Source organism: Dendrobates tinctorius, unplaced genomic scaffold (genome assembly GCF_039654945.1).
Source record: "Dendrobates tinctorius isolate UK_male_01 unplaced genomic scaffold, ASM3965494v1 ptg000103l, whole genome shotgun sequence".
In the NCBI taxonomy this organism is placed as follows: Eukaryota; Metazoa; Chordata; class Amphibia; order Anura; family Dendrobatidae; genus Dendrobates; species Dendrobates tinctorius.
Genome location: NW_027361771.1, coordinates 12,206,511 through 12,229,709, shown reverse-complemented (window position 1 = coordinate 12,229,709; position 23,199 = coordinate 12,206,511). Strand labels below are relative to the sequence as shown.

General features: G+C 43.3%; 2 protein-coding genes and 1 long non-coding RNA gene across 4 annotated transcripts in view; all 3 read left to right on the top strand.

Annotated features, from left to right (window-relative positions):
- The window catches only part of TBC1D16 (TBC1 domain family member 16), a 92,166-nt gene that overhangs the window by 52,891 nt on the left and 16,076 nt on the right, over window positions 1-23,199 (top strand). For both annotated transcript variants that reach the window (XM_073588081.1, XM_073588079.1), the window contains exons 7-10: window positions 2,487-2,635; window positions 3,233-3,367; window positions 15,775-15,961; window positions 17,342-17,521. In XM_073588081.1, the coding sequence (XP_073444182.1) occupies window positions 2,487-2,635; window positions 3,233-3,367; window positions 15,775-15,961; window positions 17,342-17,521 (651 nt within the window). The remainder of the gene's footprint in view (window positions 1-2,486; window positions 2,636-3,232; window positions 3,368-15,774; window positions 15,962-17,341; window positions 17,522-23,199) is intronic.
- LOC141099952 (uncharacterized) lies at window positions 3,380-7,595 on the top strand. The gene is made up of 4 exons (XR_012234565.1): window positions 3,380-4,965; window positions 6,806-6,984; window positions 7,057-7,211; window positions 7,284-7,595. It is a non-coding gene; the product is annotated as an uncharacterized lncRNA (long non-coding RNA).
- On the top strand, window positions 7,630-9,387 carry LOC141100219 (uncharacterized). Its single transcript, XM_073588552.1, has 4 exons — window positions 7,630-7,716; window positions 7,812-8,025; window positions 8,111-8,273; window positions 8,393-9,387. The coding sequence occupies exons 2-4, from the start codon at window positions 7,911-7,913 to the stop codon at window positions 9,372-9,374; spliced, it is 1,260 nt and encodes a 419-aa protein (XP_073444653.1). The 5' UTR covers window positions 7,630-7,716; window positions 7,812-7,910; the 3' UTR covers window positions 9,375-9,387.

The window sequence follows — 23,199 nt, the reverse complement described above, 5'->3', positions numbered from 1 at the left end:
CCTTTCATTCTCTATATATAACTGCAGGAGAAAAGTGAATACATTCTTCAACATTTTCCGGCAGTCCCAAAGAGAATAAACAGAACGGAGATGTGCATGTGTGACCTCCACTCCATTCAGATGGGTCACTGCAGGTCCCTCTTCTCTGGATTGGTTGGACCTCCAGCAATCGGGAAGTCAACTGTTCTCTTATGGATAGGTGATAACTACAGATGAGGAAATCGATTTGCAGGACCCTGGGTAGAGCTGTTTTGTCCATAATCTCTGGCCGCCTGGATGGTAGCCCTGTGGACCACTTACTACCTACTACCATCTCCGGCGCTTCTTCGGTTTAGTAGGCCAAGTGCAATAGCATGTGTTCATCACACCACAACAGTCATGCCAGGTCTACAAGTTGGAAAAGACACCAGGGATGATGGCAGGTAAGAGGTTTGCAAGACTCCCAAATAGCAGCCACAAAATACTGATGTGGCCACTGGATCAGGGTCCTGCATATAGACTCACTCCTCTATAGTTATAACTTTGTAAACACCCCTTTCTGACACCACAGAACAATTTTTATTGATTTCCCCAAACTAACATACTTATTAAATCTTTATGGATGCCCCAATTACAGTGGGTTGAGAAACTCCAGGCAGAGGGCCTCCTGCACTCTGTCATTGATATGCTTGACTAACCTGGCTCCATATGTTCTGGTCTGGATTTACCACAATCACTTGCTTGGGAAAACCCTTTTCTCTATATCATAGCTGTTTTAAGCACTGTCACAAAGAAAAAAAAAATAAACATTTACCCTAAAAGAAAAGTTAATTGTAGATAGCTAGTAAAGAATAGCTTTATGGAATCTATGGCAGGTAGGATGAGCATTAGGGGCAATATAATTGGGATTAGGCTAGGGACACATTGCGTTAAAGCAGCCCGTTCAACGCACAGCATTGACGGGCTACGTTAACGCTATAGCATAATGCGATCGCGTTATGCTATACCGCTAGCGCTGATGATTCATCTGGGCTAGAGGTGACGGAGCCTCAGATGCTGCAGCCCGCGTCCGAGGCTCCGTCACTGAATGACTGCACATCGCGAGCGCATTCCATGCGATGGCAATGCGCCCGACAATGGGGGTTAATGGCAGCTTTAACTGACTGCATTACACCATGTTATACCGCGGTGTAACGCAGTCCGTCTAACGGACTGCCACAACTCAGTGTGACCCCAGCCTTAGTTTAGGGAGAGTTTAAGGTTAAAAATTCATATTGACACAACAAGGTTCAGGGTTTTTGATTTAACTATGGAAAGGCAGTGAAATAGCTTAGAGGGTATTTCACCTGGTTTAGCATGTTAAACTGGCCACATCATGAGAGAGTGAATGCAGAGTTGGCTCTTTATATATAGTTTTTACTTTTGAATTTCTCCTCCTCTTAGAAAATTTAGATTCTAGGTTCTGCTAAGTCCCAGGGGGCATTACTAGAGATTTTTTTCTGTGGGTATGCACTTCGCCTGTATGGTGTTGACCAATCATAAACAGACAGCAACATTCAGGGGCGCAAAAAGATTGCCATAACCCCCCACAATAGCTTAGAGCAGGTTTCTCAGTATAAGACATGCAATCATTTCACTGATCTCACTGCAGAGCTGAGTGTGGTTGCCAAGTGATGGTATCAGAGCAAAGATGAGTGTGATTAGACACCTTTCATCTTACTACAGCCTGGGAGGCGGGGAGAGAAACATTAGAGCTGTCAGCACTGTGAGAGGAGAGCTGCAGACTTGTTTGTAATCAGACAAAGGTCTGCTGACCTCCCCCCACATTGGCCGAATTGATCTGAAAGTTGAAATGTGTTTATCATCACACTCATCACTACTATATTTCCGGTATTTTGTAATTGCACACAGTTCTTCAATAAGATCAGTGAAAGCTGTCTGTCATTACATGTCTCACACAGGGGAAAGCCTGTTCTAAGCTGTTGTGGGAGGCGTGTTTTTGTTTTCCAATGTGTTTTTGCTTGTTTATGATTGGGTAACATCTTGAGCTACGTCCACGCGGTCAGTAACCAGTAGCACTTTGAACTCAGCACATGTCCGCTGTGTCCAAAGCGCTGCCGGCTTTTGAACGCAGGTGATTTTGCATGTGTTCATCGAACCGTATACATGGCACTGGTGATATCTTCACATATCTGCCTTTAGTCACCATCTTTTATTCTAAATCGTCAGCAAATAATTGAAATTAAGTTTTTTGGCCTCCCAAAATCTGGAGATTTGATCAGCTTTATAATTGGGCTGTTCACATGTTTTGTGTGCAGGTTTCTTTTTCAATATTAGACCCTGGGTGGTGGCAGTATGTATTCTAGCCATGTGAAATATAGAAGGTAATCTGTATTGGAAGTCATTTTGTACTATGTATGAACGATGATTGCCAGCTGTAATAATGCTTATTTATATGTAGGCATGTCAGCCGAAAACTGTGGGTTCCTTTTTTTTCTTGCTTTTAGGTTATTTTCTTCGGTGGCATCGAATCCTCCCTTAGAGGAGAAGTGTGGCCATTTCTTTTTGGATATTACAATTGGGAATCGAGTTCGGAGGAACGTGAAGCTCTGCGGGTTCAGAGAAGAGAAGAGTATGCTCAGATTCAGAATAAAAGGTACAAATACAATACAAATGCAAAGAAAAAAAACACGTTTTTGAATGGCATGAAAATAACCCTTGTTTTACTGTATCTAATAATGTAATTTAAAGGGAATCTGTCACCAAGTTTTTGCCATTTAATCTGAAAGCAGCATTATGTAGAGACAGAGACCCTGATTCCAGCGTATTGTCACTAACTGGACTGCTTGCTTTAGTTTTGATAAAATCTCAGTTATCAGCAGGAGATTATCACCAGAGGACTAGTAAACATGCTGCCAGACAGTCCAGCTTATTCATGAGCTCTGTATAACCCCCCAACCACTGAGAACACTGTGCATACACAGAAAGCTGCCGATCAGTGGTATGGGTGGGGTTATACATAGCTCAGCATTCAGAGAACTTCTAAATATGCAGCAGAGAAAAGAAGGATTTTATCAAAATGACGGCAATAACCCAGTAAGTGATACATAGCTGGAATCTGAGTCTCTCCCCCTACATTATGTTTCTTTCATATGGGGTAGCAAAGACCTGGTGACATATTCCCTTTAATAGCACATTTGTATTGACCTTTTTCAGTTATTGTTTTTTACTATATTTACATTTTCTCAATCAGATTGTCCATGAGCCCTGATGCCCAGAAATCTTTTTGGAGGAATGTTCAATTTACTGTGGACAAAGATGTTGTCAGAACAGATCGTAGTAACCAATTTTTTCGAGGGGAAGATAATCCCAACGTGGAGGCAATGAGGTAATTGTGAAAATATATTTATTTAAACCATGTACAGTATTGGACTCTAAATCTGCATTTTACAACATTTTCTATTATTGCATAGTTTGTCTTGCAGCTGAAAGTATCCCTTCAGTTTCTCTGGTAGCTGGTCAGTAAACTACAGACCTGCTTTTATCTGCCAGTAGTATGGAGTCCTGTTTCTTACTATCCCTTTAAGAGCGCAAGTGATAAGGCAGACTAGGCAAATTTAGGACATGACTAAGTAAGCTGTCTTGTGTACAGATCCATAACGCTCATATCCAGGAATGTGTGATGTCCTCAGCGAGATTCCCTGTGCATAGGAGGCATTCAGAGGAGACGTCTGTGTCTTCTCTGCATGTTTGTCTATACAAATCAGTTACAAAGGTGAGCTAATAGTCGTATTCTATGCAAACCAACTCTTCAGGGACAGAGGACTTGGACTCTAGTGCCACCTATTGGAAGTAACAATCCTAAATGTCAGTATTGACCCTTTAAAGGGAACCTGTCACATGAAACAAGCTATTACCTGCAGATATGGGGTTAATCTTGAAGGTTATTAACATTCTGAACCTGCCCGCCACTGACACTTAGACCTACGATGCCAGGAGGAAATTAACTTTTTATTCCTCCCGGTAGAGTTCCGGTTTCAGTCACTGGGTGGCGCTGGCGCGGTGTCAGTCACCGCTGTGTGCATAGTGAACGTGGCTGTAACCGCGCCCCTAGCACTGACTGACAGCAGCTCATTATTAGGGTTGGCTAGCAGCACGGTTACTGTCACCGCTGACTATGCACAGGGCGGTGACTGATACCACTCCAGTGCCACCTCCAAGACGGAAACGTGACAGGCTTCTTTTAACGAACTTTACCACATGACTTGGGATAAAAGCCAAACCAGAATCTCTATATTTTCATACAGTGTTTCCAGGCATGTTGCCTCTCATCATTGCAAAGCATGAGGTCTGATTTGGCTTTATGAGAGGCTTTTGTCTGGCATCTTAGGCCTCTTTCACACTTCAGTTTTTTGCCATCAGTCAAAATCCGCCAAAATTTGAAATTGGCGGATCCGCTTTTTCTTGTTGCGGATCCGCCAATTTCCCCATTGGGATACATTAGTGGCGGATTTTGACGGATGGTCGTCCGTTGCGTCCGATATTCGGCGGATCCGCAAAATTCTTTGCGGATTCTGTCTGAGGGGGACTGAGCATGTAACGTTTTTTTTCGCCGTCAAAATGGCGGATGACGGCGGATCCGCCGTCATCAGCCATGCGGTAGAATGGGGCCCTATGGGCGGCGGATCCGCCGGGATCCGCGATTTTGCGGAATCCGCCGGCAGGATCCGCAAAATCGCACTGCGCATGCCCAGAAAAAAAGATACTTTTCCAGACAGTCCCAAAACTATATAAGATGGGCTAATTGGGCCCAGACATGCAGTAGCAGCCAGACAGCAAGCCAGCCAGACCACCACCAAGCCTGCAAGACAGCCACCAAGCCTGCAAGACAGCCACCAAGCCTGCCAGACCACCCAGCCTGCCAGACACCCACCAAGCCTGCAGCCACAGCTATCAAGAGGCCTGCCAGTACCAGCTTTACCAAGTGTGAGTATACCTATGACATTTCTGTGTATGGCCTGCAAGTGTGTAGCCTGTGTGTGTGTGTGTGTGTGTGTGTGTGTGTGTGGTCTGCGAGTGTTGCATGTCTGTTTTTTGTTTTTTTTTATATTTTTTTTTTTTTCTGTTGCATGTGTACTGCATGTTATTTTCATACAACTTTAATATTGTATTTCTTGCTGTGATTGTGTGGTGTAAGGCTGGTTTCATATTTGCACTTTATAGCGCAGTGATAACCTGCACACGTCCACCACTAATCCCCGTCCCATCTGGTCATCACCGCCTACTAGCACACATGGACGCTTGCGATCTGCACACCCTATCTTTAGTATGGGGTGCGCAGATTGCAAGCGTTCATGTGCGCTAGTAGGTGGGGATTAGTGGCGGACGTGTGCAGGAAATAGCTGCGCTATAAAGTGCAAATGTGAAACCGGCCTAAATGGTATTGTATGTGGTGTTATTGGGCCCAGACATCTACATCAAACACCAGCCTGACTGTATCAGTCAGGCTGGTGTTTGATGTAGATGTCTGGGCCCAATAACACCACATTCAATACCATTTAGGCCGATTTCACATTTGCACTTTATAGCGCAGCGATGGCCTGCACACGTCCGCCACAAATCCCCGCCTACTACCGCACATGAATGCTTGCGATCTGCGCACCCTATCTTTATCATAGGGTGCGCAGATGGTGCGCTGGCAGGATTTTACCGTGTGCTGCGCACTTTTGAAGGTGTGCCCTTGTGCGCCAAACGCAGCATGTTGCATTTTGGCGCGCACGGCACACCTTCAAAAGTGCGCAGCACACTGTAAAATCCTGCCAGCGCACCATCTGCGCACCCTATGATAAAGATAGGGTGCGCAGATCGCAAGCATTCATGTGCGGTAGTAGGCGGGGATTTGTGGCGGACGTGTGCAGGCCATCGCTGCGCTATAAAGTGCAAATGTGAAACCGGCCTAAATGGTATTGTATGTGGTTTGGGCCCAGACATCTGGCAACAGCCACACTGAAGAAACCGAACCAGACATCAAACACCAGCCTGACTGATAGAATTTCAAACTCCGCTGCAAATCTTCCACCTGCAAGACACCTGGAGTGTGTAGCCTGGCTGTGTGTTATGCGTGTTTGCGTTTTTTTATTTTTCATGTATTGTGGTATTTAAAATAAAGAGCAGAGTAGCTCCTATTTTTTGGAAAAAAAAAAAATAATAAAAAAAAAAATAAATAAATTGTTTTGAAAAAATCTCCTTTGTATCATTTTAAAAAAGGTAAAATTAAGTTACCATAAAGGTAATTGAAGTGTTCTGGTATACAAGTGTGGTTAAAAGTGAGATTGCAACATACCATGAAAAAATGGGTATACACAACTGAGTTTCAGGGAATTCAAAACCATGCAAACACAGTGGGTATACACAGAAATTAAACACCTTCAATCACTGGTTACATACTCTGTTGAGAGTTTCAGGGAATGCAAACACTGGTATACACAGCAATTACACACTACACGCCTTCAATCACTGGTTACACTCGGTGAGACCTTTAATCACTGGTTACACTCTCGGTGAGAGTTTCAGGGAATGCAAACTGGTATACACAGCAATTACACACCTTCAATTACTGGTTACACTCAGTTACAAAACACAAAGAAAGTAGGTTTACACAAAATATTACACACCTTCAATCACTGGTTACACTCTGAGATAAGGGAATGTAGACATGCAAACACTTAAAATTGCGTATAATTAGTTTCAGGGAATTACACATACAAAATGTGGTTTGTTTTTTTTTTTTTGTTTTTTTTTAAACTTTCATATCATTTTCTTTCAGTTCACACAATGAAGCGCCACCATACCGGCAGACACGGCCAGCCCAACCGTAGCAGAGATTCAGACCGCAGCAGGGATCAACGCAGCAGACATGACCGGTCAGACCGCAGCAGAAACAACCCTGACCGCAGCAGAGAGGAACAGCCACACCGTGGCGTACAGGCAACCATTAGTTTCCCTGTAAGTATAAAGACCTGAAAGCTTATTATGATCCTTTGTATAGTAGCTTAACAAGTGTCTTTATACTTGCAGATCACTTCAAGCACTACCAGCAGGGTCGCAGCAGAGAGAGCCAGCCAGGCTGCAGCAGAGAGAGCCAGCCAGGCTGCAGCAGAGAGGGCCAGCCAGACCGCAACAGAGACTGCCAGCCAGGCCGAAGCAGATACTGCCAGCCAAACATTTTCCCTGTAAGTATAAAAGCCTGAAAGCTTATTATGATACTTTGTATAGTAGCTTAACAAGTGTGTTTATACTTGCAGATCAGTTCAGGAAGCAACACAGCTGCCCCAAGCCGTAATGTCTTCTCCTGAAAGCTCCCCCTCACATCATCAGCGAGCTGAGGTAAAAAAAATTTTGTTTTTTTTTTATTTAAAATAATTTTTTTGTGGTTAAAAACACTATCCTATTATGTTTTAACAGGAAGCTGATTCAGAGGAGCTTCCAGGAGGAGACGTGCAGGGTGGAGAGACACACGGAGGGGGTGCGCAGATTGTAAGTTTAGCACATACACAGATACATAATGCTACACCCAACACAAACATTCATCACAGTGCACACACCATAACTATGCATCCATCCAAACATTTCCCCCCCCCCCCCCCCCCACAGTCTTCAGAATCCGGTGCCCGCACTAGAGTGACTCCCAGGACATCCCAGGGTCGTGAAGGTGATGCCTCTGGTGGTCGGCAAACTGTAAGTAACCCTATTTTGATAATTGTTTAAATGAACATCATGTGTTTGAATATAATGTAATTTTTTGCTTTTTGTTTTGTTTTTTATCTTCACAGGTTTCACAGCGTGCTCCCCGCAGACATCAGGAGGAGGGTGTCATTATTGATACTGATGACCTCATCCATGAGGTGGAAATCCGGGAGCCGCTGTGGAACATGGCAAACCGTCTTCATGCCGACCAACCAACCACCCGACGGCTCTGGGATGAAGTCTGTTCTTCAGTTATTGACAACTGGGAGGAACTCAATGCGAGGGCCAGGGATTTTGTGCGTAAGTATTACAACTTCAGTAACTTATATTTCCAGCATGTGAAGTGTTGAATACTAAACATTTTTTTTTTTTTTTTGCTTCACAGGTGACAGGGTTATCACACGGTGGCGGTCGCTCCGGGATCGCTTCAAGAGGGACTACAACAAAGAGATTCAGACCCCGAGTGGATCGTCGGGAGGACGCCGGGGACCCCAGTACAAAAACTACCAAGCCCTGGCGTTCCTGCGATCTACAATGGCGTGCAGAAGGTAAATATTCCCCAAACAATTCCTGTAGTAGAAATGTTTAACCAATTTTTTTTTCAGCAGACTTAAATTAAATATCAATATTTTTAATATACATTTTTTTCTTCTTTTTTTTTTTTTAGCACCATCTTCAGCACTCGGGAGTCTGCATCAGAGTTGCGTCCCTCTGGAGTGATCCCTAGTGAGACCGCCCCCGGTGACCACATCGAGGTATCCGACCCCTCTGTACCTACCCTCTTGTCTGATCCCTCTATCCCCTCCACCAGCACTGGAGCAGCAGGGCAGACTTCATCACATGAAGCTGCTGGTGACGACTTGTTCCCTGTTCCCCACCCCTCAGACACTGCCGCAACATCTCGACCAACTTTTGGTTCTGGCCGGCAGCGTCTGAGGAGTCAGGAAAGGCTGACCTTGTCTGACTGTTTGAGTCTAAACTCAACTGTTCAACACGGTTTCCACACTTATGGACAACGGTTATCTTCTGGGTTGACCATGATCAATCAAAGTATCTTGGAACTCAGAAGATACATGGAACAGATGAGTTTAGAATCAAACCAGACACCGAGACATACCTTTTTTCAATCTGTTGTCCGGCAAATGGAAGGTTTAAGTACTCACCAGCAGATGCGTGTGATGCAAGCCTGTCAGAATGCTCTAGTGGAAGTGCTTGCTGAAGCATCTCTTCCTCCCCCTGTCCATCCTCCCCCTGTCTATCCTTCCACAGTCCATCCTCCCCCTGTCTATCCTTCCACAGTCCATCCTTCCCCCGTCCATCCTTCCACCACCATCAATCACACAGCCGTCCCTCCTCCTACCACTCCCTCTCCTTTCTCTAGTTCCCCATTCCATTCTTCCCAGTACCTACCTTCCCCATTGCATTATACCCCAATGCCCTCGCCATACCCACCCCCACATACACCTTCAATGTACCCACAAACCTCGTCTGTCCATCCACTCCCGTCCCAACCACATGTGTTAAACCCCCCTTCCACTTCTGGTCCTCACCAACTCCCTCCCCAGTCCCCTACCCCCCCCCTCGATGTGGTCAACCCTGTTAACCCCCCCTCCAATACTATCTCCACCCAACATTATCATAGTTTGTAATTTTTCTGTTGTAATATACCAAAAAAAAATTAAAAAAAGGTAATATACCAAAAAAAATTAAAAAAGGTAATATTATACCAAAAAAAAAGTTACCAAAAAGGTAATATACCAAAAAAAGTTACAAAAAAAGTTAAGAAAAAAAAAGTAAAAAAAAAAAATACAGTTAATACAAATTGTCAGAAATAAACTGTTTTTTTTCAAAAAACTTTATTGTGATGTTTATTTTTTGCTTCTTTATTCAAATTACACCAGTGGTGTAAAAGGTAAACACAACACTTGTTAACACAACACACAACCCTGGGTAATATTTCACAGTACACCGGTGGTGTACAAGGTACAAAAAAACACTTGGTAGCACAACATTTGATAACCAACACTTGTGAACATTTCAAAGTGTAAAACGCTTGGTACACAACACTTGGTAACTTTACGCTTGGTACACAACACTTGGTAACTTTACGCTTGGTACCCAACAATTGGTAACACTGCAAAGTGTAAAACTAACCAAATCACATGGTAAAACACAATGCTTGTGCAAAGCAAACACTTGGTAAAATTTCAGATAAAAAAAAAAAAAAAAATTACTCACAATTGGTATGAAGAAAATTATATCATGTCATCTTGCCAGTCCACTTGTCCCTCTGGTGTAACAAAATAATCTGCAAAGGTATCCCTAATTCTTGCCACTGAACCAGTACTCCGAAAAGTTTGCTGCTCATAATCCCACAAGGTGGTTTCATACACATTTTCATCGATGGAAACTGGTTCCTTTGAAAGGACAAAATTGTGCAGGATTACACAGGCCTTTACCACCTCATCCACAGTCTCTGTTTTCATTTTCATGGCCGTTAACAGTACTCTCCATTTGGCAGTTAAAATTCCAAACGCGCACTCCACCACTCTGCGCGCTCTGGTTAACCGATAGTTATAGATTCTTTTCTGGTGTGTTAATCCACGACTACCATATGGCTTCAGTAGGTGTTTTGAAAGTTGAAAAGCATCGTCGCCAACGCACACAAAAGGCATTGGTGGGCCTGTTGTTCCAGGGAGTGGTCTTGGAGGTGGGAAGTTAAAATTGTCTCCATACAAGCGACGGCCCATGGTGGAAATCTTGAACACCTGAGAGTCATTAGAACGACCGTATGCACCAATGTCCACGGCAATGAATTTGCAGTTTGCATCCGAAATGGCCATAAGCACAATAGAAAAGTATTTTTTATAGTTGTAAAACTGTGAACCAGATCCCATGGGTTTCACAATCCTGATATGCTTGCCATCCACGGCACCGATGCAGTTTGGAAACTGGCAGATTTCTTGAAACTTCTCTGCAATCTCCAGCCAACTCTCCTGTGTTGGCTCTGGGATGTATTCCTCCTGTAGAGAATCCCATAATGCCCGGCAGGTCTGTTGTACAATTCCAGCAATAGTGGAAATCCCAATCCGGAACTGGAAATGGAGGGAGGTGAAGGATTCTCCAGTTGCCAGGAATCTTAAAAAAAGGGAAAAAAAGTAAAATTAATACAAACTACAAGCCATAACATAACAATAAAAGCCTGCAGAATCTGAAACATTTTAAAAGGTAGATAACTTACCGAAGGGTCACCATCAAACGCTCCGCCGGTGATATAGAAAACCGCATGTAGGTGTCCCTTCTCCGGATTTGTTCTCCAACACGATCCACCAATATCTCAAAGAATTCCATCCGCATGCGCACGTAGTTGAAGAACTTGTCCGGATTCTCCCTCAATTCCAGGTACAGTGTGGAAAAAACGCCACGGGTGAACCTCTGCGCATTAATGGGATGAATCCACTGGCGCTGTCTCCTCATACGCAGGATTCGCAGTCTTCTTTTCTCCCTCTCGATAGCAATAATTGCCAACCGATTCAAGTGAAGATCCAATTCCACACAGAAGCTGTCAATACTCGCAATAACTCCTTCCAGACTCGCACTAACTCCTTCCATCGCTGCCACTAGCTCTAAAACCTTTCAAAGAAATTGTATCACAACACCCTAGATATATTTCTCCCTAGTTTCCAGCATCCAATCACATTTGAGAGCATTTTCCAAGAGCGAATCATATTTGGGAGCATCCCATTTTGGAGGTGTGGAAAAACGGATCCGCAAGAAAACGGATCCAACGGATGACAAAACGGATGCAAACTGATGGAACGGATCCGTTTTGTTGAGGATCCGCAGTAAAATCGGTATGGCGGATCCTCAACAAAACGGATCCGTTCCATCAGTTTGCATCCGTTTTGTTTCCATTTTTTGCGGATCCGCCATTTTCAAATTTTGGCGGATTTTGACTGATGGCAAAAAACTGAAGTGTGAAAGAGGCCTAAGAGGCAATAATTCTCTTTGTGGAAAGTGATATGCCTGATATACCAGTGTAAAGAGGCTCCTCTGGGAAATTAAATATGCCAGTCACTTCTTTAGAGAGTGAGAGAACTTTAGCTCTCGTGCCATTTATTGTCAGTAGCAATCCTAAAAGTCTTAGACCTTAGAACCGAGTCCGAAACCACTCATACAGCCAGATCCGATATCGTGCTTTCCAATGAGGAGGGGTAACACAACGAAACACACTTTCTCAAATTGAGATTCTGGTTTGGCCTTTACCCCAAGTCACATGGCATGGCTCCTTTAAAAGTGTCAATATTGACTTGTAGGATTGCTACTTCCAATAGCTGGCACTAGAGTTCAAGTCCTCTTCCTCTGAAGAGACTATTTGTATATTTTCATTTCCCAGAGGAGCAGTGCATGGCTTCTAAGCCTCCTTACACTGGCATGTCAGACATGTCTCCTCTCGTAAGAAGAAATATTATAATTGGATCACAAAGTCTTCCTCAATTGACTTTCCAACCTGAAGTATCGATCATTTTTTGGAAGTTGTGATTTTTTTAACTCCTTTCGTTTTACTTTACAATGTACTGGAAATGGGCACGAATATATATACAGTTGTGGCCAAAAGTATTGACACCCCTGCAATTCTGTCAGATAATACTCAGTTTCTTCCTGAAAATGATTGCAAACACAAATTCTTTGGTATTATTATCTTCATTTAATTTGTCTTAAATGAAAAAACACAAAAAGAATTGTCCTAAAGCCAAATTGGATATAATTCCACACCAAACATAAAAAAGAGGGTGGACAAAAGTATTGGCACTGTTTGAAAAATCATGTGATGCTTCTCTAATCTGTGTAATTAACAGCACCTGTAACCTACCTGTGGCACCTAACAGGTGTTGGCAATAACTAAATCACACTTGCAGCCAGTTGACATGGCTTAAAGTTGACTCAACCTCTGTCCTGTGTCCTTGTGTGTACCACATTGAGCATGGAGAAAAGAAAGAAGACCAAAGAACTGTCTGAGGACTGGAGAAACCAAATTGTGAGGAAGCATGAGCAATCTCAAGGCTACAAGTCCATCTCCAAAGACCTGAATGTTCCTGTGTCTACCGTGCGCAGTGTCATCAAGAAGTTTAAAGCCCATGGCACTGTGGCTAACCTCCCTAGATGTGGACGGAAAAGAAAAATTGACAAGAGATTTCAACGCAAGATTGTGCGGATGTTGGATAAAGAACCTCGACTAACATCCAAACAAGTTCAAGCTGCCCTGCAGTCCGAGGGTACAACAGTGTCAACCCGTACTATCCGTCGGCGTCTGAATGAAAAGGGACTGTATGGTAGGAGACCCAGGAAGACCCCACTTCTTACCCCGAGACATAAAAAAGCCAGGCTGGAGTTTGCCAAAACTTACCTGAAAAAGCCTAAAACGTTTTGGAAGAATGTTCTCTGGTCAGATGAGACAAAAGTAGAGCTTTTTGGGCAAAGGCATCAACATAGAGTTTACAGGAGAAAAAAAAGAGGCATTCAAAGACAACAACACGGTCCCTACAGTCAAACATGTCGGAGGTTCCCTGATGTTTTGGGGTTGCTTTGCTGCCTCTGGCACTGGACTCCTTGACCGTGTGCATGGCATTATGAAGTCTGAAGACTACCAACAAATTTTGCAGCATAATGTAGGGCCCAGTGTGAGAAAGCTGTGTCTCCCTCAGAGGTCATGGGTCTTCCAGCAGGACAATGACCCAAAACACACTTCAAAAAGCACTAGAAAATGGTTTGAGAGAAAGCACTGGAGACTTCTAAGGTGGCCAGCAATGAGTCCAGACCTGAATCCCATAGAACACCTGTGGAGAGATCTAAAAATGGCAGTTTGGAGAAGGCACCCTTCAAATATCAGGGACCTGGAGCAGTTTGCCAAAGAAGAATGGTCTAAAATCCCAGCAGAGCATTGTAAGAAACTCATTGATGGTTACCGGAAGCGGTTGGTCGCAGTTATTTTGGCTAAAGGTTGTGCAACCAAGTATTAGGCTGAGGGTGCCAATACTTTTGTCTGGCCCATTGTTGGAGTTTTGTGTGAACTGATCAATGTTTTGCTTTTTTCTTCATTCTCTTTTGTGTTTTTTCATTTAAGGCCAGGGTCACAATGGTGAGGAATACAGCCGAGTGAGAGGAGCTAAAAGCACGCATTAGACACGGACAAATGATTCTCTATGGGGTCACTCGCACCAGGCGTATATTTCTCATCCGTATTCTACGCTCCGTGCCAATCGCAGCATGCTGCGATTGTCAGCGTATTACGGCCGTAGTACGCCAATGCAAGTCTATGAGTGCGCAAAAAATACGGATTACACACGAACCACACATGTGAATTGCGAGAAATACGCACCCGGTGTCTTTTAGCAAAGCCGGCAATTCAGTGCGCTATACAGTAAACTCACACTGACAGGTTTAATAAAGAAACGAAAGAATAGATATATACACATAGAATGCATATATATATATATATATATATATATATATATATATATATGTGTGTATTCTATGTGTATATATCTATTCTTTGTTTTCTGTTATAAACCTGTCATAGGGCTCCATTATATGTCCATTTTGCAAGCCTGCGAGAAAATCTCGCCATACGGATTACATACGGATGCTTACATGCGCAAAATACGCGACCACACCTTGATTACGGATGACATACGGAGCACTGTTTAGGGGCCATTCATCCGTATTACGCATGTAAAATACTGACCGTATTTTGCGCTGGTTAGTGTGACCCCGGCCTAAGACAAATTAAATGAAGATAATAATACCAAAGAATTTGTGATTGCAATCATTTTCAGGAAGAAACTGAGTATTTTCTGACAAAATTGCAGGGACACTTTTGGCCACATCTGTGTATATACATATATGTGTGTATGTACTGTGTGTGTGTGTGTGTGTGTGTGTGTGTATGTATATGTGTATATGTATGTATATATGTGTATATATATACACACACTATGTGTGTGTGTGTGTGTGTGTGTGTGTGTGTGTGTGTGTGTGTGTGTGTGTATATATATATATATATATATATACACACTGTGTATGTATGTGTGTGTGTGTGTGTGTGTATATATATATTACAGTATATATAATTTTTTTTTTTTTTTAGGTAATTCTTTAAACCCTTCCAGGATTACTTATACTATATACTGCCACACCACAGTTTTGCAGTATATAGAAAAGTCCCGGTTCTTCTATGAAGCCTAGACTGGCTGAAATTCACATAGCGACCAACGTGGCTGCCATGTTAACCATTTGTTTTCGCACGCTTGTGGGAGCAAAAACATTGCTGTCCGAGGTTGAAAGTGACATTTAAGGCCATGTGCACACATTGAGTATTTTGTAAGTTTTTGACCTCTGTATCTGTAAGCCAAAACCAGGAGTGGAACAGGAAAAGTATAATAGAAACATGTCACCACCTTTGCGTTTGGCGCCGGTCGTCGCACCGTCAAAAGGACTCATGCGCCGGCAAACACATACCTGCGCACGGCCTGCGTACTCAATGCTAAAGATGGGGTATGCAGGTCGCATACAGCGTCTTGCGCCCATAGGCGGAGCTGACAGGAGGAGGCACGGCCGTGGGCGGAGCTTAGCGGCGGCCGTGCGCAGCCCGATGCAGCTCCAGGAAACGCTAGTGTGACACTAGCCTTAGTTGTTAAACTACAGCAAACTTCTCCCTCTAAATCTCATCCTTGTCCTGCAAAAAGCTAAAAAAAAAAGTGTCTTGTGGTGCAAGACAAGTAGGTTCGGGTTTTGGCGTAAATTATGGCAGAATTGAGTTGCATTTCTCTTAGAAAATCTTCTAAACTTTTTTGGCTATGTTGGGCACCACAGACACTAATGACGCTCTATATTAATAAATGAACCTGCGGTAAGGATTCTCTGTAATGTGCTGTACTGTCATCCTGATGAGCGGTAATGACTTATGTATAGTATAGATGAGATGTGCTTGCCCTTTTCGGTTTCCCGGTGCCTTCCATTCTAATGGCCACACCCATTGTCTTTCTCTAGGAGGATCCTTTTGAATTACGCTGTATACTGCCCCAGAGTGGGCTATTCACAAGGAATGTCGGACCTTGTCGCCCCGCTGCTGACCGAGGTTCTTGACGAGTCTGACACGTTCTGGTGCTTTGTTGGCCTTATGCAGAACACTATCTTTATCAGCTCACCCTGCGACGAGGACATGGACAAGCAATTAGTGAGTGTTTCCCGACTTCTAATCCGACCTTACCTGGAGTACTTGTCCTTGCAGTAATTGCATTTTATTGTTTGACTCTAAATAGGTTTATTAACGACTGATTGATATGAAAAAATAAACCATTTGCGTTGTGCTCCACTTCCTATTGACTGAATGCCACATGCGTGATTCTTATACACGTCCTTGATCCGCTGTGGGGCTGAATGTAGCTGCTGATTGCGCTGTACATTGATATTAAAGAGTCTTCTGTTTTCACATCAGCCACGCTCATCTGTCATGTAATATTACAGTAATGGGGGTCTCCCGCAGCATGTGTCTGTAATACCACCAGTGTTGCAGGTCCCAATTTGAAGACCCTATCCATTTCTCCATTTTAAGGAAGACACTGGGGGCCGTGATCCTTATTCACAAATGTATTATTCACTGCTTTTCTCGGTGATGTCTATCAACGCAGAGTTGACCATGGTTGTGCGCCATGCTAGAACGGAAAAAGCGCCACTTTTCTCTTTCCAATTCTCCAATAAACTCCCAATGATGGTGGTTACCTCTCTGATTTTAAAACAAATTGCTGCTTTGAATTGACAATTTTTGTTATTATGGGCTACAGATTCCCTTAAATGTATCAATCAACAGGGTTTTGGGACCGCATCTGAATGCAGCATGATATAGTGGCAGAGACAGTGATTCCAGTGATGTATTACTTACTGGGCTCCTTGCTGGAGTTTGACGAAATTCCTTTTTTAACCTCTGCAGATTTAGCAGTTCTCTGATTGCTGTGCTCAATGTAATCCTGCCCACACAACTGGCAGCTTTCTGCCTATGCACAGTGTACACAGAACGCAGTCAGTCAATAGTAGGGGCGGAGTTATACAGAGCAGGAGGACAACATGGCACAAGACAAGTGTTTTTTTTACTGATAATCTCCTGCTGATAAAGCATGGTTTATATTGAAACGGCACCAAGCAGCCTAGTAAGTACGATATCACTGGAATTAAGGGCTTAATTATCGAAAATAGTCTGACAGATTCCCTTTAAATGGATGGTTAACAGTGCTATCTATCAACTGTTCAATTAATGGGTGCCTCATGTAATGGCTTAACAATGTATCCTTTAGACAGGCCCCATATTAGTCAGTAGATTATGGATGTTGCCGTGAGATATCCATTACAGCCATATTGCAGTAACTCGACCGTCTGCTCACATTGGCATGCTAGGGTATCGCGATAGTGTGCATATCCTTCGCTGTCACGATTATACCGTGACTGCAGACTTTTTCCCCAAGCCTGGAGAACCCCTTTACGAATGCCTGAGAGCTATGGATACAAACCTGGGATATTTTAAAAGCTGCTTTAACTTTATTTTTTGTGAAATTTATTTTAGATGTATCTTCGTGAATTACTTCGGTTGATGCACTTGCGTTTCTACAAACACTTGGTGTCTCTGGGGGAAGATGGTCTCCAAATGCTGTTTTGCCACAGGTGGATCCTTCTGTGTTTCAAAAGAGAATTTACAGACTCTGAAGCCCTAAGGATGTGGGAAGCTTGTTGGGCTCATTACCAGGTACTGTTCATAGTTACTGTGCCCATGAAAACATTAAATCGCTGCTTCCATGATTTAATTTGGCTTACTCGCACTGATTTAAAGAGGCGTTCCCATCTCCAATATCATATCCCAATGTGTAGAAGGTCTAATAATATTAGTAAATACCTTCAATTAGAAATGTAGCATAGTTCTTCTGATTGACTGTGTTGCTAAACCATGTGCAGGGCATTGCAGTAGCTTAGGTATCGATGGTTACCACTAATCATATAGTGAGTTAGTTATTTAGTTAGTTGTTGGTCATAACCATGGATATCTAACCTCTGCAACGCCCTGCATGGGTGAGGTCACAGAGAAGCAGAAGAACAATGCTACATTTTTAATTGGAGGTATTTGCTAATATTATCATTATTACACATACTACATATTTGGATAGGATCTTTAAACTGTAGGTAATTTTTCAGTGATGCCTTACCCTTAAAGGGGTTTTCCCCATCTCAAAGATCCTATCCTAATATGTAGAAAGTGTGATAATAGAAAGTGCTCACGATTGCAGTGCCATCAGGAAGGTCCTGCGAGTTCACAGCTAATGAACTCCGTTCAAATCACTCACGTCAGCGCAAGCACTGTTATGACTTTTCCCACGGTTTTCGTGCTGACGTCAGTGAGATGAAAGGAGTTCACCGCCAGAAGCTGAGCAAGCACGCACAGCTCAGTGTCTCTGCTAGATGGCAGGCTGTATAGTCGCATCATGCAATAATGCAGCCTACAATTTAGATGTAGCAGAGTTAGACTGGTCGTGGGTAGTGTTGAGCATTCCGATACTGCAAATATCGGATATCGGCCGATATTCGCTGTATCGGAGTTCCGATACTGAGTGCCGATATTTTTACAATATCAAATACCGGAATCGGAAGTTCCCATAATGCAATGAGCCAGTTGTGTTAGCCATGTTAACTAATGGCATGGCTGTGATTGGCTGCTGGAATGATGTCATCATGATGCGCGGTCTGTGCGGGCCTACCCGGGGGTCTGTGCAGGCCTGCCCGGGGGGTGGGTGTGTGTGTGTGTGTGTGTGTGCAGGCATCGTCCGATGGGACTACAAGTCCCATCGGGCTATGCCTGCTACAATGACAGTGATTGACACATTAGCCAATGATGGGACAGTAGTAGTCCCATCATCCGGCTAATGTGTTGAATGTAAAAAAAAACATACATACATACATACATACATACATACATACATACATACATTCATACAACATGCATACATACTACATACATACTACATATATAATACATACTACATATATACAACATTCATACTACATACATACTACATAAATACTACATTCATACAACATACTTACATATATACTACATACATACAACATGCTACATACATACTACATACATACTACTTACAATACATTCATACAATACATACATATAGACATACAGTACATATAACATAGAGTACATACTCACCATCACTTGTCACTTTGATCCCCGAAGCCAGTGTCATCTGTAAAAATTATTAAAATAACAAACAACCAATATACTCCCTGATCTGCAGAAATCCACGAGTGTCCCACGACGATCTCCTGCAGTGCATCACTGAGAGGTTACTATAGTTCACTGGTCTCACTTTATGGCAAAAGCTGCGTGGGAACTTTCTCACACAGCAATGCCAAAAGTGAGACTAGAGACTATTTTTTTTACAGTGGCGGAGGAATACAGTGCGGAAGGATACCTACCTCCCGTCATTGTATTCCTGGAGCCCCTAGAGAGCGGTCGCATAAGCTGATACTGCTGTTCTCCACGGGAGATGGTCGTGGGACACTCGTGGATTTCTGTGGATCAGGGAGTATATTGGTTGTTATTTTAATATTTTTTACAGATGACTGGCTTCGGGGATCAAAGTGACAAGTGATGGTGAGTATGTACTCTATGTTATATGTAGTGTATGTCTATATGTATGTATTGTACGAATGTATTGTATGTAGTATGTATGTTGTATGTATGTAGTATGTATGTTGTATATATGTAGTATGTAGTATGTATTTTATTATTTTTTTTATTTTATACATTCAACACATTAGCGGGATGATGGGACTACTACTGTCCCATCATTGGCTAATGTGTCAATCACTGTCATTGTAGCAGGCATAGCCCGATGGGACTTATAGTCCCATCGGACGATGCCTGCACACACACACGACCCCCGGCAGGCCCGCACAGACCCCCGAGAGGCCCTTACAGACCCCGCTCGCACACACGCATAGTCTCTGCCCCCGCACCGCCCACTCTCTTCCCTCCTCCCGAACTGGATGTGCAAGGAAAGAAAGGGTTTATTTTCATTCCGATATTTGTGCCCCATTGACTTGCATGGGTTTCCGGTATCGGAATCGGCGATACCCGATATTTTTGGGGTATCGGTCCGATCCAATCCGATATTTCCCGATATCGGAAGGTATCGGTCAACACTAGTCGTGGGACAAATAGATTATTATGTACTAGGCAGACAGGTGAAGAATACAGTTGTTTTAATTCTCTTACCGGGGACAATTGCTTCAGTGGACTGAGCAATGATTTGAGTATGGTTTCATTTAGATTCGTAAAAGGAGTCTGTGTCATTCCTTCAATTAACCCTTTCCTGACATCAGACGTACTATCCCGTTCATGGGACCCGGGCCCCTATGCCCATGGACGGGATAGTACGTCTACCGCGATCAGCGGCGCCCACGTGGTGAGCGCCGCTGATCGCGGCCGGGTGTCAGCTGATTATCACAGCTGACACCCGGCACAATGTGTCAGGGGCAGTCATGGACCGCCCCCGACACGTTAACCCCTTGCACACCGCGATCAAACATGATCGCGGTGTACCGGGGGTTAAAGGGAAGCATCGGCAGGGAGGGAGCTCCCTCCGTGCTTCCCTGAGCCCCCCACGGCAGCGCAATGTGCAGCGCTGCTGCGGGGGGCTCCTTTCCTGCAGGCCCCCGAATCCAAGATGGCGACGGGGGCCTTCGGGGGCCTGCAGGAAGCTGGCTTCCTCAGTGCCTGCAAAGCGCAGGCATGAGGAAGCCTTCTGCACTGCCTGTGACAGATCGCTGATCTGTCACAGTGATCTGTGATGTGACAGATCAGCGATCTGTCACAGGACAGTGATGTCCCACCTGGGACTATTTAATAAAGTTAAAAAAAAAAAAAAAAAAAAGTGTTAAAATAATTTAAAAAAAATCGCCAAATAAATTAGAAAAAAAAAAAAATATTCCCCCAAATAAATCCATTTTTTGGAAATAAAAAAAAACCAAAACAATAAAAGTACACATATTAGGTATCGCCGCGTCCGTAACGACCCGCCCTATAAATCTGTCCCATTAGTTAACCCCTTTAGCGAACCCCTTAAAAAATAAAAATAAAAAACGAAGTAAAAAATAATGATTTATTGACATACCGCCAAACAAAAAGTGCAATAACGCGCGATCAAAAAGACGCATATAAATATCCATGGTACCGCTGAAAACGTCATCTTGTCCCGAAAAAAACGAGCCGCCTCACAGCATCATCAGCGAAAAAATAAAAAAGTTATAGCTCGCAGAATAAAGCGATGCAAAAATAATTTTTTTATATAAAATAGTTTTCATTGCATAAAACCGACAAAACATAATAAAACGACCTAAATGAGGTATCGCTGTAACCGTACTGACCCGAAGAATAAAACCGCTTTATCAATTTTACCGCACGCAGAACGGTGTAAACGCACTCCCCCAAAAGAAATTCATGAAACGCTGGTTTTTGTTCATTCTGCGTCCCAAAAATCGGAATAAAAAGCGATCAAAAAATGTCACGCGCCCGAAAATGGTACCAATAAAAACGTCAACTCGTCCCGCAAAAAATAAGACCTCACATGACTAGGTGGGTCAAAATACGGAAAAATTATCGCTCTCAATATGTGGTGATGCAAAAACTATTTTTACAATAAAAAGCGTCTTTTAGCGTGCGACAGCTGCCAAACATAAAAACCGCCATAAATAGTAAATCAAACCCCCCGTTATCACACCCTTAGTTAGGGAAAAATAATAAAATAAAAAAAATGTATTTATTTCCATTTTTCCGTTAGGGTAGGGTTAGGGCTAGGGTTAGGGTTAGGGCTGAGATTAGGGTTAGGGGTGTGTGGGGGTTCGGGTTGGAGTTAGAATTGGGGGTTTCCACTGTTTGGGCACATCAGGGGCTCTCCAAATGCAACATGGCGTCTGATCTCAATTCCAGCCAATTCTGAGTTGAAAAAGTCAAATGGTGCTCCTTCCCTTCCAAGCTCTGCCATGCGCCCAAACAGTGTTTTACCCCGACATATGGGGTATCAGCCTACTTAGGACAAATTGCAAAACAATTTTGGGGTCCAATTTCTCCTGTTACCCTTAGGAAAATAAAAAATTGGGGGCAAAAATATCATTTTTGTGGAAAAAAAATGATTTTTATTTTCACGTCCGAGCGTTATAAACTTCTGTGAAGCACTTGGGGGTTCAAAGTGCTCACCACACATCTAGATAAGTTCCGTGGGGGGTCTAGTGTCCAAAATGGGGTCACTTGTGGGGAGTTTCAATAGTTTAGGTACATCAGGGGCTCTCCAAACGCACATGACACCCGCAGACCATTCCATCAAAGTCTGCATTCCAAAACGTCACTACTTCCCTTCCGAGCCCCAACGTGTGTCCATACAGTAGTTTTCTCCCACATATGGGGCGTCAGCGTACTCAGGACAAATTGGACAACAACTTTTGGGGTTCAATTTCTCCTGTTACCCTTGGGAAAATAAAAAAATTGGGGACAAATTGATCATGTTTGTGGAAAAAATACGATTTTTTTATTTTCATGCCCGGGCGTTATAAACTTCTGTGAAGCACTGGGGGGGTTCAAAGTGCTCACCACACATCTAGATAAGTTCCTTGGGGGGTCTAGTTTACAAAATGGTGTCATTTGTGGGGGGGTTCCACTGTTTAGGTACATCAGGGGTTTTCCAATCGCGACATGGTGTCCGATCTCAATTCCAGCCAAAAACGTCAAATGGCGCTGCTTCCCTTCTGAGCTCTGCCATGCGCCCAAATAGTGGTTTACCCCCACATGTGGGGTATCAGCGTACTCAGGACAAATTGCACAATAACTTTTAGGGTGCTGTTACCCTTGGAAAAATAAGAATTGAGGGTGAAAAGATCATTTTTGTGGAAAAAATATGATTTTTTAATTGTACCGCTGTACGTTATAAACTTCTGTAAAGCCCTTGTGGGTTCAAAGTTCTCACCACATATCTAGATAAGTTCCTTGGGGGGTCTAGTTTCCAAAACGGGGTCACTTGTAGGGGGTTTCCACTGTTTAGGTACATCAGGTACTCTCCAAACGTGACATGGCGTCCGATCTGAATTCCAGCCAATTTTGCATTGAAAAAGTCAAACGGCGCTCCTTCCATTCTGAGCTCTGCCATGCGCCGAAACAGTCGTTCCCCCCCACATATCAGGTATCAGCGTACTCAGGACAAATTGCACAATAACTTTTGCAGTCCAATTTCTCCTGTTACCCTTGGTAAAATAAAAAAAATTGAACCTGAAGTATTTTTTTTGTGAAAAAAAGTTAGATGTTCATTTTTTTTTTTTTTAAATATTGAAAAAAATTCCTGTGACGCACCTAAAGGGTTAATAAAC